This window comes from Thamnophis sirtalis, unplaced genomic scaffold (assembly GCF_051295495.1).
Source record: "Thamnophis sirtalis isolate CommonGarterSnake01/CBP01778 unplaced genomic scaffold, rThaSir2_p1.2 scaffold_5, whole genome shotgun sequence".
Taxonomy (NCBI): domain Eukaryota; kingdom Metazoa; phylum Chordata; class Lepidosauria; order Squamata; family Natricidae; genus Thamnophis; species Thamnophis sirtalis.
Genome location: NW_028261385.1, coordinates 14,640,437 through 14,657,723, shown reverse-complemented (window position 1 = coordinate 14,657,723; position 17,287 = coordinate 14,640,437). Strand labels below are relative to the sequence as shown.

At 42.2% G+C, this 17,287-nt stretch overlaps 1 protein-coding gene across 1 annotated transcript in view; it reads right to left on the bottom strand.

Moving 5' to 3' along the window:
• Window positions 1-17,287, bottom strand: part of DCC (DCC netrin 1 receptor) — a 734,614-nt gene that overhangs the window by 106,864 nt on the left and 610,463 nt on the right. The window contains exon 21 of the mRNA XM_087715396.1: window positions 9,378-9,410. Within this exon, the coding sequence (XP_087571522.1) occupies window positions 9,378-9,410 (33 nt within the window). The remainder of the gene's footprint in view (window positions 1-9,377; window positions 9,411-17,287) is intronic.

Below are 17,287 nucleotides of genomic sequence, written 5' to 3'. Positions count from 1 at the left end.
CTAAACTATCATCTACCTGTCTACCTATCTAAAGTGAAGACATATAATTATGGCCATGTTTATGAAAAGGGACAGATATTATGATGATTGCAAATGATTGCAATGTATGGCTGTGAAAGTTGGATCATAAGAAAGACTGAGCGCCAAAGAATGAAAGCCTTTGAACTCTGGTGCTGGAGAAGACTCCTGCGAGTCTCTTGGACTGCAAGGGGATCAAACCGTTCAGTCCTAGAGGAGATCAAACCTGGCTGCTCTTTAGAAGACCAGATTCTGAAGATGAAACTCAACTACTTTGACCACCTAATGAGAAGGAAGGACTCACTGGAGAAGAGCCTAATGCTGGGAACGACTGAGAGCAAAAGAAGAAGGGGACGACAGAGATTGAGGTGGCTGGATGGAGTCACCGAAGCAGTAGGCGTGAGCTTAAATGGACTTCAGAGGATGGTACAGGACAGGAAGGCCTGGAAGGACGTTATCCATGGGGTCACGATGGGTCAGACATGACTTCTCAACTAACAACAAGATGTAATACCTATCAACAAGTCTTGAGATTTAATATGACATCCTGGATTTAAACCATTCCATCATCATCTCATATAGACAACAAAATATATATGTGGGGGATGCCGGAAGTCTGGAGGAATGTTATCCATGGGGTTGGGGTGGGTCGGACATCGCAACTAACAACAACAACATTATGATGATTAATTCTAAAAATACTAATCATGATTGTTTACTTCCTTCCTAATTACCTAATAATTGCTAAACTCTTGAATCTTCTGGTTCTTTCAGGTTCTCTTTTTAAAAACAAAACAATAAGAATGATGGCCAATTATATTCTATTATCTCCAGAGCCTGCTGTCTATTCCAACTTCAGTAACTCTTTCAAATCCCTTAAGCGCTGAACATATTACCTTTTCATCTGTTTTATAAAAACCAGGAGTGTGTGGGTGTGTGTGGCAACTTTTTGGGTGAGGAGACAAATAAGCCTCTTTTTTTGAAAAAAAAAACTTTCTCACTCCCTCTCTTCCCTCTCTGTGCTTACTGTAGATATCCCCAAATCAGAAGAAAACGTGCTGCTTTCTTGGAAAACAGCTTTGAAATCCATCTGAATCTCTCCTGTTGTTGGCCTACGCTGTCTTCCATTTGACAATCTTCCTCTACACAAACATACACACACACACACACACACACAACATGTACACATAGACGGAGTAAAGGAAACATCAGGAATGAAAGATTTGCTTTGTTCGTTCTGGTCTGTTTTTGATTCCGTTTTTGTTTTTTGTTTTTTTTTAGTGGCAAAGAGGCCTCCAGCATAGAGCAAAGCATCTGGGCAAATGCCGGAATTAGAAAATAGAAGTAATTTGCAGAGATGCCACCGCCAGCTGAGTGGAAGCATTGTGACAAGACAGACTAGACACTTTCTGGTTTGCAGCCAAGCAACATTGAGCAGCGACACTTCTGTGCTTCGCGTAACCAAGCAGCAACGCGCTTGCTAGAGTCCAAGGAAGACAAAGGACGAATTGTCCCGTTTTGTTACAAAAGCAAATAGAAATAAAATAACAACAACAACAACAACAACTAGAGACGGGGTGGGGGTGGGGGAGAACTATCTTCAGCTTCCGTTTCTCTCTTCACTCAGACAATCAGCAGTGTCTTTTTTTATTAATGAGATGCAATGCAGTCAACAACCAGGGACCAGTGCCTTGTCAAATGCACCGTGCCAATTCTTGTTCAGAAATAATTGAGCAATTGGAACGGAGTCCTTTGTTTAGGGGTTACGGTAGAGGGTTGCTCCTGATAACTGTTTGATGAAACTTTGAGAGGAGGGTTGGCAGCTCCATTCAAAGCGCCGGTGGATTTTATGCAGCCTGAATTTGACAGATATGCACCTGTGTCCTGGAATCACCATCAATATTCGGGCAGGGCCTGTGACAAATGAGCTCTTAAAAAAATGAGAGAAATGAAACTTTGAGGATGAAGGTTCGTTCTCCGAGCTTGTAGGTTGGTTTCTGAATGTTTTGTTACCAGGCTAGGTAACATCTTCAGCGGAGTTTAGGGCATGTCAGTGTCCTTATCTTCTTTTTATAGGGGCTTCAGGTACGCCTGTGTGTCAAGTAAGGTTCTTTTCAGGGGTGGGTTCCTGCCACTTCTAACCTCTTCTATAGAAGAGGTTCCACAAACCTACAGTATCATTTAGAAACGGTTCCAGCTCCCTCCCCCCGCCCGTCCGCACATCATCAAGATGAAGAGCGAGAGGAGGAATTCTGGGAGTTGAAGTCCATAAGTCTTAAAGCTGTCAAGTTTGAACACCACTGGGATTGTTTTTTCTAAAGGGTTAAGGGTACAAGGGTCTTGTAACTTGACAGCTTTAAGACTTGCTCACTTCAATGCCAGAGTTTCTGAGCCAACATTTCGGTTGTTAAGCAAGAGCGTTGTTAAGTGAGTTTCACCACATTTTATAAGTTGGCCAAGCTCACCCAGTCCCATGGCCAGCAAACCACTCCCACCCGGTCACATGGCCAGCAAGCCACTCCCACCTGGTCACATGGCCGGCAAGCCACTCCCACCTGGTGACATGGCCACACCTACAGAAGAGGTTCTAAAAAAATTTGAAACCCACCACTGGTTCTTTTGATGGGGTTACAGATTATACCAGAGTTGAAAGGGACCATGTAGGTCATCTAGCCCAAGCAGGAGACCCTACACCTATGATGGTCAACCTATTTAAAGGGAGAGCCATTTCTCTTGGCACGCGGAGCCATCACCAGTTACTCTTCCGGGTTCGGGCACAGCAGCACACACAGTCTTCACGTGCATTGGCGTGCCAGAAAGCAGAAGAGGAGCCACCCAGTACGCATGTGCACACTAGGAAAATGATCTTTTTGTTTCCAGGGCTGCAGATGCGCTTTGGCCATTTGGTGATCTGATTCCTGGCACACATGCACACGCAAAAGCCACCAACAGGAAGAGCAACGGCCGCACGTGCCAAAAGACGTGGAGAGGGGATCCCGGCCATCGCTTCCTAGCAGAGCAGAGCTGTAGTCGGGGTTTCCCTCCCTCCCTGCCTGAGTGGGCTTCTTGTGTGGCCTCAGCCCTCCAGCCCATGGCTCATCTGCGGTCCGAAGTGCCTGGCCTGCTTGGGCATCCCAGAAAAGCAGCAGCAGCCACAAGTGGAAGGGCAGGAGCAGCCAGCCGGCCCCTATAGCCACTTTCACACCAGCCAGAAGCGGCACTGTGACAGCTGCAGGGGGTGAGGGGGTGGTGGTGGCAAGGAGGGATAAGGGCTTCTCTCCTTCCCTGCCCAAGCGGGTTTCTTGCACGGCTCCAGCCCATGGCTCTGATAAGGATCCGCGGTCCGGAGCACTGTCACTTCCAGCTGGGATATATTCTGCTAAGCCCTCGGCGGCATCTTTATGCAGGTAGCTTGCCTCCCCACCAGCAGCTCCTCCAGCATCCCGGCTGGAAGCAGCAACACAACAGTTGCCATTACCAGGGGCCAAGGGGTGGCGGTGGTAGGAACAGGTGACCGCCACTCCTTCACCCCCTCCCCAACTGGGATGCTGGCGGAGGGGCTGCTGGCAGGGAGGTGAGCTACCCGCATAAAGACGCCGCCGAGGGCCTGGCAGAATATATCCCGGCTGGAAGCGGCAGCACTCCGGACCATGGATCCTCATCAGAGCTGCGGGCTGGAGCCATGCAAGAAGCTCACTTGGGTGGGGGTGGGGGAGGGAGGGAAGGTCAGGCCTGCCCATCCTCACCATTGCCACTCCTTTGCCCCCGGTACCGGGACGCCTTGGCAATGCTCACCTCACACAGCAGCAAGTGGTGTGTGTGTGTGTGTGTGTGTGTTCGTGCGTGCGTGTGTGTGTGTGTGTGAGGGGTGGGTTTCTGCCAGTTCTAAGCTCTTCTATAGAAGAGGTTCCACAAATCTACAGTGCTGTTTAGAACCGGTTCCAGCTCCCTCCCCCCGCCTGTCTGCACATCATCAAGATGAAGAGCGAGAGGAGGAATTCTGGGAGTTGAAGTCCACAAGTCTTAAAGCTGTCAAGTTTGAACACCCCTGGGGTTTTTTTTTTCTAAAGGGTTAGGGGTGCAGGGGTCTTGTAACGTGACAGCTTTAAGACTTGTGTGCTTCAAATGCCAGTTTCTGAGCCAACATTTTGGTTGCTAAGCAAGAGCGTTGTTAAGTGAATTTTACCACATTTTACAAGTTGGCCATGCCCACCCAGTCACATGGCCAGCAAGCCACTCCCACAAAGCAAGCTACACCTACAGAAGAGGTTCTAAAAAAATTTGAAACCCACCACTGGTGTGTGTGTATGTGTGTGTGTAATGGGGGCTGGCTGGGACCGATCAGCTGAGTGGCTGGCAAAGAAGCCTTGGTTTTCCCACTGCCACGGCTCTCTCACACTGCAATATCTTTCAGGCATTCTGAATCTACCAAGTTACAACATGGTTTAAAAACTCTTCATAAAAATCATATCTTCTATCTGAAATATTTCCTTTTCTCAGTCAAAACTGTATCAAATTCAGAAAAAGCACCACACTTCTTGCAAAATGCTGTGGGTTTTTTTTTACAATATACACTTTCCCTTCCATAAACTGAAATATCCACATCTCTTTAAATCTTAATTGAACCAATCTGGCACCGAACACCACTCACCAAAGCAACAGTTTTATACAACAAAAGTAAGGGCATAATAAGTGTATTTCTAGCTTTCAAGCACTTTCTCTTGTTCTCTTATCATTTTGCTTTTCAGACTTCAGTTTCTTGAGGTTGCGCGTAGGCAGGAAAATTAGCTGTACTGTCACACAAATAATAGAGACTCCTTGCCTTTGATCTGTTTTATATTTATTCAAAATTGCTACATTGATGGAAGGGAAATGGCACCTATTTTGTGTTCTAACATGTGTAGTCAGAGGAAATACAGTAGATTGGTTTGCCTATTTATAACTGGTACTAACATTGGCAACTTTTTTAAAATCATGAATATTTGGCAAACACAGATTGACAGGAGTGATAGAAGCCCAACTGAAGTCCTTGTTTACACATCTCTCTCTCTCTTCTCTGTATGTGTTGTGTATACACAGTATGCATATACTGTATAGTGGAAAGTGTGGATTATAAATTAATGGTATTTTTTTTACTTTAAAAAAGTCTTTGTTATTTAAAAAAAACAGCCTTAAAAAGTGATACAGTGAAATAATAGGGTTTGATGGAGTCTACTGTGAAATTCTTTAACCAAAGATGCAAATGGATTTAATTCTAGCCTGATTAGATTTCTTAATTAGTTTTAGGCAAGGATTAAAATCTGAGTTGGGGAATATAGCAATTCTCCCTCCCTCTTCCTCCCTTCCTCCCTCTCTCTCCATTACTCTGGAATTTCCCCCGTCTTTCTTCCTTTTCTTTTATTAGCACTCCAATTAAGAGAATCCCAGGCAGAATTCTCACTCAAGACCCAAATAATGAGGCACAAATATATCTGGGAATATTTTGCAAAGATCTAACTCTTTGGAGAATGCTGGGATGTCAGGAAAGATGGAAATAAAGTGATGAAGAGGACAACCAGAAGGAGGTGGATGAAATCAATTGAACCAGTGATAGTATACTATTGGAAGATGTGAAGGAGCAGATTGGGAGCAGATCATCACATAGAAAATCTATTTATGTGGTCACTAAGACTCAATGATGGTTGAATGGCACGTAATCAATTAAAATATTGTGACTAAAGGGAAAAGTGGAAGACCTGATCTTCTCCTTTTTCTGTCTTCTTTCTTTTGAAGATTTTGCTATTTTGGGAAAGTTGTTCTGTCCCTAAAGATCTTTGGGTTGGAAAAGTGATCTCCAAACATAGTTTGGTTTAATGTATGTATGTATGTGTGTATGTGTGTATGTGTGTATGTGTGTATGTGTGTATGTGTGTATGTGTATATATGTATATATGTATATATGTATATATGTATATATGTATATATGTATATATGTATATATGTATATATGTATATATGTATATATGTATATATGTATATTTAGAGTTACAACACCCGGTATGGCCAAATATGGGAGGAAGTTCACTACTTCCATTCTCTGTCCATCGGCTCGTCACAAGAGACCATCCAGACAGAAACCCAATATTTTTACTGTTGCCTTTGTTACATTTGTGTTGTATTTGTGCTGATAAATAAATAAAGGGAGAGTAGTATAGATCTATTTCAAGCTATTTAGCTCTCATCAGCTAGCCATACCCTTACTGGGATTCGAACCTGTGCTGTATTGCATCTTAGGCAGATGTGTTAACCATTAAGCCACAGAGTCCGACTCCTTATCAGCTAAGCCAGGGTGATAGTATCTATTTAGAGTTACAAGCTCTAAATATTTGGGCATACCGGGGGTTGTAACTCTAAATAGATACCAAAGTCTCCCTTTATTTATTTATCAGCATAAATATAACAATATATATATATATATATATATATATATATATATATATATATATGTGTATGTATGTATGTATGTATGTATGTATGTATGTATGTATGTATGTATGTATGTATGTATGCATACACACACACACACACATATGTTTTTGGATTTTACTTTACTTAAATAGCTTGGATTATTTTGAGCCAGTCTATAGTGAGACAGTGGGAAGTTCTCTGTCTTATACAATTACTTGTGTAATTCTGAAAATGGAATTGCAAACTCTAACAAAAAAGTTTATATGGGTTCATTTGGTCTACAGTAGAGCGGTGGCTCAGTGGCTAAGATGCTGAGCTTCTCGCCCAGAAAGGTCGGCAGTTTGAGCTGCGTAACGGAGTGAGCTCCCGTTACTTGCCCCAGCTTCTGCCAACCTAGCAGTTCGAAAGCATGTAAAAATGCAAATAGAAAAATAGGAACCACCTTTGGTGGGAAGGTAACAGCGTTCTGTGCACCTTCAGTGTTTGGTCATACCAGCCTCATGACTACAGAGACGTCTTCGGACAGCGCTGGCTCTTCATCTTTAAAATAGAGATGAGCACCGCCCCCTGGAGTTGGGAATGACAAGTACATATGTTCGAGGGGAACCTTTATGTTTATTTATTTTTCTGTAGATATTTCTTTTGGGAAAAGTGTTATTTGAAAGTGTCATGACTCTTTGCTTCAAATCTGGACTTTATGTTGGAATTGAATGTATATTCCTGAGTCCCAGGAAACATTTATCCATAAAATTAGAAGCTTCTAGACAAGATTCTGAGACACAGCCAATGTGTAACAGAGAAGTGAGTTTGTCTTCTCCTGCCACATCAGTCAAAAGCTCTATTGTCACCTCTGGGATTGCTGATCATGTGTGCATGAATATAACATTTGTCAAGATTTTATACACAATGTTGTTTTGTCAGCTGATTTATTTATGGGCTCTATATGGGCCATTGAGCACCAACTTCAAAATTACATGTGTTGGAATCTTAGATTCTTAGATATAAAGCAAATATTGGCATCACTGCACTGACATTGTACTGTATAATCTAGAGCAGGAGTCACCAACCTTTCGGACCTCAGGGACCACTAAATTCATAATTTTAAATCCCGCAGACCACTAATACGATCTGCCTAATGACTGGCTGGGTGGGTATGGCAAGGTGGTCATGTGATTGGGTGGGCGTGGCCAACTCAATGTCACTCACGTCGAGGGGTGCCTTGCCAGCCCCTACTCTCCACTCCCCGCCCAGGCTCCTTAGGGCCTCAACAGGGAGCAGTTGCTGAAACTAAGCAGCCACCATGAGAAAGAGTTGGCATAACAGCTGGTTCAGTTTACATTGGATCTGACCGAGAAGGAGACTCAGCAGAAGCACCTCACCGAGAACTACGAGCATAGGCTTTCCAAGTAGAGGGAAGACCTGCGGGAGTGCAAGGCCAAGTGCTAGGGCCTGGATGCTCAGCAGGCTGAGATGGTCAGCCACTTCCAGGCCATGATGCTGTCCCACTGGAACGAAGCTCTCTGGCTCTTCGCCACCAGAGGCACCTCCCTCCAGACTTTGCCCAAAGCCCCTGCACCAGGAGGCTGAAGCAGACCCCAAGTTGGAATTTCTGCCCCCCTCTGACCTGCACAAAAAGGCTCCGAAGGGGGAGACTCTCTGCAGCAACACAAACGTTCATTGCACATATCTGGCCCAGGGGCCGTAGTTTGAGGACCACTGATTTAATGCCATATAAAAAATGCAAATATTTTTTCTGCAGATTACCAAAATTTTCTCACAGACCACCAGTGTTCCATGGACCACCAGTTGGTGACTGCTGATGTAGAGAGGAAAGGATAGATAGATCCTTGAGTCAGAATATAAAAGGCATTTCTTAGCAGAAAGATCCAATCTGTTTCTCTCTGGGCATGCTACAGGTTTTACTCACGCATAAATTCCTCTGATGCCACAATGAAACGTTTTCTCATTGTAATGTGATTTTGGTGACCCATGCCACTTTGGGAAGAACATTTTAATTTTAGAATATAACTAGGTAGACGATGGATTATTCTAAGACCCAATTTGCATATTATGAGCATGAATTCAATAAACATCATTTCTCCACATTGGATTCTTCAGCACACATGGAAACTAAGCTATGAACTGCAATAGTCTATGGTATTTTCTGTAGCTAAATCTGTGGGATCAAATGGCAAGAAAAGACAATTTTCTTTCAGAATCTTAAAAACAGCCTCCTAGGTTTTTTTGTCTTCAACTTAGCAAGCAGGACCAAAACGTTATCAACTCACATTTCTGTGTTCTTGTGACATAAAACCACAGTGAAAAACTATCAAATGGAAGAAATAATAATAAAAAAGAAGAAAAAAAAAGTCCTTTAAAAAAAGCATAAGAAAAGTGACCAATACAATGTCTCAAAAAGTTGATTAAAGTTTGCCCTGTTTTATCGAGTAAGGACTCCCAGATTAAGAGAGAAAGTGATTTATTATCTTTTCCCCCTAACGCAAGTGTATACATATGTATGAATACGGGCATGTACCTTACCAAGATGCTTTGGAAATTCAATCTATCATCCACAAAAGTATGTATGTTATGGAAATTATGCTGGGCTTAATTATACTTAATGTGAATTATTCAAAGCATAGCAGGGAGACGGGGGAAAAACATACAAAGGAGCCTGACATTTTAATTGGTCCTTCAGAACAGACAAAACAATTTCCTCTCCAGGAAATTTACATCTCTCCCATCAAAACAGTTGCCTCATGTGAGCAGAACTTCATTAACAAGATTAATTATCATGCCTTGTGCCTGCTCATCAGGTGTGCCAGTCAGGTGAAGAGGTGAACACAAGGGAGGGAAAGTTAAGGATTGGCATTGACTCTAAAAGGAAAGAAGAGATAGAAAGAACATCTTACCTTGATCATTAGCCATTTTGTCAGGATGTTCCACTGCAAAAGCAAATACAATATTGTCAGATTTTTGACACTTTCTGGAATGTACATTGACACATCAAGTCAACAATTCTGTTAACCAAGTTTTATTTCAAGATGGTGCCACTTCACACTTTTCTTTGGCAGATTGATGGGCAGAAAAGGCGAGATTTTAGCATTTTGAGAGACTGGAAACGCAAGTGTGACTTGGATCATCTGTGACTCATTACTAATGAAGTTAGATGTTGCCTTTCTGAATGGGGGAGTAATCCACATTGTTTTCCTTTTAGAAGTGAGGTATCATCTGGAAAGCTTAATTAAATGTGAAAATGAGATGGAAGAGAGATTGTTCCTTTGAATAATTAGACACAAATCCTCCTGTGTGATAGTTCTGAAAGCCAGTTCTGAAAGCTAGTTCTGACTGAAGTGGTTAACATTTTAAGCCCTTTCAAAAAGTGATCTCGCTGACTTTTCATGATAATTATCAAAAGAAAAATTCAATTACAAAGAGCCTAATCAAATGCCTAAGATTTTTACATATTGCTAGAAGTCCTAAAGTACAACCACAAACTCTTCATTAAACTGTAGACAGCCCAACTCAAGTTCAAAATCACATAGAATTCTAAACATCATCTTATATTATTTCAAAATCCAAAGGTGCTTTTCCAAAAGGCTTTCTTGTTTTTCCCCCCCTTGAAAACATTTCACTTCTCATCCAAGAAGCTTCTTCAAGTTCTGAAGAAAAAGCACCTTTGGGACAAGCATGATTTGGATGATTATTAATCTCCATAGACATATTGTTTCAAAATATTTGACAGAGGTTAAAAAAAAGTTTCCCAGGCATGTTGTCTGACAACACTGTACCAACAGTATCTCTGTTTGGTAGCCATGTGTCAAAGAAACATCTGAATAGGACTATCCCTGGGCCTGATTGTCTAATCTTGTTCCTCTTCACTCTGTTTCTATCCAAATCAGAGGACACTTCACATGTTCTTCCTAGAGCTAAGTTAACTCATCTTCGTGATTCCTCATACTGTCAAGGAGACTTCCCACTGGGACTATCTTCAGCTGGTTACAGTATGCAGCGGCACTGGCAGTTATGTGTCTGTTGTGATCTGTAAGCCGCCAGCCCCTCCAGCAGCTGAATCAGAGGAGGAGGAGGAGGAGGAGGAGGTGGTGGTGGTGGTGGTGGTGGTGTGGGAGTCAGGGTCAGCATCAAGGCAACCTGAGAGCTCTGAGGGGGGAGAGGGAATGGAGCTGGCAGAGAGAGAGAGAGAGAGAGAGACAGACAGACAGACAGACAGACAGACAGACAGACAGACAGAGACAGACAGAGACAGAGAGACAGAGAGCGACAGAGACAGAGAGACAGAGAGAGACAGAGAGACAAAGAGACAGAGACAGAGAGAGACAGAGAGAGACAGAAAGAGAGAGACAGAGACAGGCAGACAGACACGGAGCCTGGACCATCTGTCAGCCCTTAGATGGAGAGTCAACAGTCTCCAGGTCTGGAGGTGGATGATGAGGAAGAGGAGGAACAGCTGGGTCCAGTGCCTGATGCGTGGATGCACAGAAGGCAGAGGAGAGGAGAGCAGTGGAAATCCATGGGCCAATCCTTGGGAAGGAAGAGCCATCGCTGTTAGCTATGCCCCATCCTAGCTCTGGGGGAAAAAAGGCAGGAGGTGGAAATAAATAGATGTGGCAGGCAACTATTCATCTTCTGGCTGTCTGGACTTGTTAGCCTGCTGTGAGAGAGCACTCCTAATAAAGGAATCTTTGAGTTAACTTCAGAGGGTTTGACATGTTTGGGGAGCTGGGTCACAACAGTACCTCTTAGAACAGAGTATGTTATACTTGGTTTCATGAACTGCGTTAGTTGCTAGTTTGCTTCTGGATTCATTTCATTCATTTGCTTGCATTGCATTTTTTTTTTAGTTCTACTAAGGAAAACCTTCAATATTTAAGTATTTAGGAACTGTTTTCATATAGTTAAAGAAAAACATGTATTGTAGTCAGGCAGGGACAATCGGATTTTTCTTCTTTGGTTTTGGTGGGAGTTGCTTTCAGAGGTGGATTTCACATAATTTTATCACCAGTTCGCCGCGAACCAAAAAATCTTCCATACATGAGCCTGGCATTCCATGCAGATGCTTTGCTCGTGCATGTGACTTGCATGCATGCACTCAGCTTAGAAAACATGGCTAAACAGGGTGGCATAGCACCAGGGTTGGTGGGCGGGGGCAGGCCCACCCATAGGTCACCACTACTGGTTCACCTGAACTGGTCCGAACCGACTGAATACCACCACTGGCTGTTTTGGGAGGGTTTTGGCTAACTTCTGCTTTGGCATTTATAGCAATTAACTGCAGTTCCATTTCTCTTTCTCTATTGAACTGGCAGCCAGAATCCCAAATAAGATTTTACAAAACACATGACAGATTTTCTTAAAATTGTCCTAACTGAAGAGTTGGCCGAGATGTAGGAATACTCACTCTATGAATTGCAATGCTCTGACAATATTTCCAACACTCTCCATTTTCAAATTCTCAGGGCAGGAGCAAAGATCTCCATTTTAGTTTCCTATTTTACAAAAATATCCCTCCTCCGTCCAACTATTGGATGTAGTGAAAAGGAACATATTTGCATCAAGGCAATATAAAAGTATTTCTGACATAATGAGATGGAAAATAGCAGTCTCGTGTCCCAGAAAAAAAACAGTGCGATCCACTCAAGTTTGAAATTTTATTTGCTTATACCAAATAGACAGAATCTTGCAAGGTTAAAGCTATATATCCTTCTAATTTAATAAATATGTTGTTGTCGCTCAGCCACTAAGTCTGATTGTTCATGACTCCATAGACCATAGTACACCAGTCCCCACTGTCCTCCAGGGTTTTCCAGAGCTTGTTGGAACAACTTGCCTCCAGAAGTTGTGAATGCTCCAACACTGAAGGTTTTTAAGAAGATGTTGGATAACCATTTGTCTGAAAGGGTGTAGGATTTCCTGCCTAAGCAGGGGGTTGGACTAGAGGACCTCCAAGGTCCCTTCCAACTCTGCTATTCTATGATGAATTTGATGAGCTTGTCCAAATTCATATTCATTGTATCAATGATACCATCTAACCATCAAATTCTCTGGTTGACCCCTTCTTCTTTTGCCATTAGTCTTTCCCAGCATCAGGGCCTTTTCCAACAAGTCCTCTCTTCTCATTAGGTGGCCAAAGTATTTGAGCTTCAGCGTCAATATCTGTCTTTCCCCCCAAAAATCAGGTTGATTTTCTTCAGGATTGATTGATTTGATCTCCTGGCACTCCAAGGGACTCTCAAGAGTCTTCTCCAACACCACAAAACCTAATAAATATACCCTGGGAGCAAATGTGAATGTGCGTGTCCAACATGTGCATGTTCCATGCATGCGCTTTGGCTTGAAAACGTGCCTAAATAGCACGGCTTAGAGCCGGGGCAGGTGGGCGGAGCTGGGGCAGGTGGGCGGGCCTTCCCGCAACTTCCACTACTGGTTTGGGTGAACCAGTCTGAATCTGCTGAATACCCCCTCTGTGTGGGAGATTTTAGAATGTGGCTATCCTGAATCTTTTCTTGCTCCCACTTCCGGTTAAGGCCTGTACCGTCTCTTTGGATTTGGTAGCAATATAAACTGTTTTAACAAAAACGGTTTTATTTGCCTTTCTTTCTGTTTGCTTCTTGTGGTTATGCTTGAAATAGGGGTGGGTGGGAATTGAAGTTTAGAATTTAGTTTGAAGAGTTAATAGTTATGCAGTTACACAACCAATGTTATAATTTTAGGTAATGTAAAAGATAAAGGTTGCAAATGTATTAGTATTTTACTGTGTTGGAAAGAGTCCGAAATCATTTTTTTTCTTTCCCCCCTTATTTTCTCCCCCCCTTTTTTGCTTCCCCCTCATTTAAAAAAATATATTTTCATTGTATTGCATTTTATATTATAATAACCTAATAACTTAGAACTGAGGAGAAATTTCCTGACAGTTAGAACAATTAATCAGTGGAAGAGCTTGCCTCCAGAAGTTGTAAATGCCCCAACACTGGAAGTCTTTAAGAAGATGTTGGATGGCCATTTGTCTGAAACAGTATAGGGTTTCCTGCCTAGGCAGGGGGTTGGACTAGCAGACCTCCAAGGTCCCTTCCAACTCTGCTATTGTATTGTATTGTAACCCTTATATATTACTATTATAAATGAGATTGTACATCTCGTTTATAATAGTAAACAAATAATAGTAACAGAATAACAGAGCTGGAAGGCACCTTGGAGATCTTTTAGTCCAAGCCCTGTGCTAAAGCAGGAGACCCTACACCATTCCAGAAAAAGGCTGTCCAATGTCTTCTTATACGCCTCCAGTGTTGGAGCACCAGATGTGGTATTAAGCCAGTTATCTCTGGTTCGAGCGAACTGGTAGCATCGTCTGTGGGATGCTCTGCCGCCCCGCCCCGATGTAATGTACAAACATTGCACATGCACAGAAGGTAGTGCGCATGTGCAGACATGGTGTGTGCACTCACATTTGCGAATTGATAGGGAAGGTAAGTGAATCCCACTGCTGTGGAGCACCCACAATTTCTAAAGGCAAGCTGTTCCATTGTTTCATTGTTCTCAATATCAGAAAATTTCTCCTTATTTCTAGGCTGGTTCTTTCTTTAATTGGTTTCCATCCATTACTTCTTGTTCTGCTTTCAGGTGTTTTGGAGAACAGATTGATCCCCTCTTCTTTGTGGCAACCCCTGTGATATTGTCTGGGCTCCCTTTCTGGGATGTTCTGCCTCCGCTCTGGGAAACTGGGTGCTTCTGACAACATTCCCTTCACTTCAGCTACATATTCCATCAGAACAAGGGATTAAAAAAGTATTACAGTACATATTTTAGATTCAAAGATCCTATTACATCCTTCCCTCCATCCTACAATTGGCATATACAAATAATTCCCAAATTTAGAAAGAAATACTAATGAGATAAAAAGATAAATTGGAGGGAAAAGTCCTGTGTCACATTCAGATTTCAGTCCAATGTTGGAAGATAAATCCTTTCAGGTAACTTTCCAGTATCATATTCAAGTCACCAATGTAACAATATTTAATCCAAAAAGGCATCCTTAATAGATCTATTTTTTATTAATTGCTTCATTTACTTTGCTATCCATTAGCATAAGTGTAATTTCTTAATGTCAACTCAAGAATCTTCCATAGTTAAAAAAAAAAAAAAAAGGTAAAGATAAAGATTTCCTTCGCACATATTTGCTAGTTGTTCCTGACTCTAGGGGGTTGTGTTCAACTCTGTTTCAAAGCCGAAGAGCCAGCACTGCCTGAAGACGTCTCTGTGGTCATGTGACCAACATGACTAAATGCCGAAGGTGCACGAAATACTGTTACCTTCCCACCAAAGGTGGTTCCTATTTTTCTACTTGCATTTTTACATCCTTTCTAACTGCTAGGTTGGCAGAAGCTGGGACAAGTAATGGGAGCTCACTCAGTTATGCAGCACTAGGGATTCGAATTGCCAAACTGCCAACCTTTTTAATCAACAATCTCAGCTTTTTACCTTGTTTTCCCCAATATAAGACCTTCCCGGATAATAAGCCCAATTGGGCTTTTGAGTGCATGCGCTGTAATAAGCCCTCCCCTGAAAATAAGCCCTCCCCAAAAATATTGCAACACAGCAGCAGCCATGAGGTGATCATGCTCGCCGCCTCCTGCACCTCAAAAATAACAAGACCTCCCTGAAAATAAGGCCAAGTGCTTATTTCGGGGGTCAAAAGAAAATAAGATCCTGTCCTATTTTCGGGGAAACATGGTAGCCACTGAGCCACCATGTCCCTTTTAAATATGCTACTTAACACATAATTTCCCATCTGATGCTTTCTAAATGTGATAGGATTACAATTACCAGAATTCTAAGCTCCTTTCCACTTTTGCACCCATGTCTGGATGATGCCAATTTGGGGAAGACTGAGCTAGCATTATGTTTAGAGAATGATGATCTTATATCATCTTCCTATATCATATCTGAAAAAAAAAGTAATGGGCTTCTAATCAAGGTTTTTACCTGAAGTCTTTAAGCGATAAGAAAACTCGCTAAAACAGGATCACCAGCTGCTTCTACCTATCCTCAAAGGAACCATGAGGATTCCAAGGAGGAAGTCAAACAGGAGCCTGCTTCCAATTTTACTTATTGAAAGATTCATACATGTTCAAGAATACTAAAGGAGATCCATATAGTATTCATGCCATGCAGATAAAGCAGTGTCTTAATAGGGATTGGCAGAGAAAGTGTATTGCTTGAAATTTGTCCCTTGGCAAAGGCACCTGCTAAGAACCTTTAATATTCAGTTGCTTTACAGAATCCAGTCTGCAATTAAAATTAATGTGAAAATTGGAAGTGACAGTTTTGAATAAAATTATGCCACAGTTGGAGCAGAGGGGAATAATTCTCATCAGCCTGACTCTTCCCAAATTCCCAATTTTAGATCTGTAGGTGAAAGCTAGCGCAGCCTCGTAATGAATGATTTGAAAAACCAAGGGATTCACTTCCTGGCGTGATACGAATATAGGCTACTCTTTTCAACTGATACTTTTAGTTAACCACATTCTTGAATGGAGCCACTCGTCTTCAGTTTCTCGTGGAAAAGTTGCAACAGAAATGTGGATGCTGAAATGTTATTTTGCACTTGGAACACTGCGGCCAATTTGGTCGCAGTGATGCAACAAAGGTGCCAAGATCCTAGAAAGAGTGAAGAGAAGAGCAACTAAGTTGATAAGAGGTCTGAAGGGTAAACCATATGATGAATGGTGAAGGAAAATAGGTATATCTAGTCTAATGAAGAGAAGGAGTAGGTCATAGGAGTAGGACATCATAGCTGTCTTTCAGTACTTGAGGAGCTGCCACAGAGAATGGGTCAACTCATTCTCCAAAGCATCAGAGGCAAGGCAAGAAACAATGTTTGTTAAGCTTGTTAAAGAGAGATCCAATTTAAAAATAAGGTGAAATTTCCTGAAATTAAGAACAATTAATCAATGGAACTGATTGTCTCACAGAGCTGTGGCTGCTTCATGGCTGAAGGTTTTCAAGAAAAGATTGGACAGTCATTTGTCTGGGATGTAATAAGGTCTCCTGTCTTGAGAAGAGGGTTGGACTAGAAGATCTCTAAAGTCTTTACTGGCCCTATGAGTCTATGATTTTAAATCTTTCTGCTATAAAAACAGCAGAAGGCTGGAAGTGAAGATTTGCTTTTTGCACAATTCAGCCTATGGGCCATTAACCTGGGAAGTTGTGACATTTCTTGTCAATTTGTAAGTATGCCAAGAATGCCTGGCTTCTCTTTGACTATTGTTACCTAAGCACACCTAATGTTTGTCGAAGTGTAATTTAGGGTCACTGTTACCAATTATGTAACAGTAATTTATATACCTCCTCAAGGAGTAATTCCCATTTCTCAGTAGTCCTGGGTTTTTCTGGAAGTCTGGTTGGAATCAGCTACGGTCAAACAAAATGTATGTTTATTTTTATTTGATTTACCATATTTCTCAGATTATAAGATGCTCCAAAGTATAAAATACACCTAGCTTTGGGGGAGGAAAAAAAATCTGTTTCTGCCTCCCAGCAATTTGCCTCCTTGCAGCAAACAGCCTGTTTCAGTTTCAGTACCGCCTGATTAGCACAAGCATCTGATTATCGGTTAGATCAGTCTCCCAACAATCAGCTGTTTCAGACTGCAGGGATTGCCATAGCTTATTGCTATCTCTTCACACCACCATTCCCATTTTCTGCTTGTTCTGGGTGCCGGGAATCAGAATGGGTGGAAAATGGGGTGCATGGAGGCTGAAAACAGGGCATGCATAGGCCAAAAATGGGATGCGGAGGCCAAAAA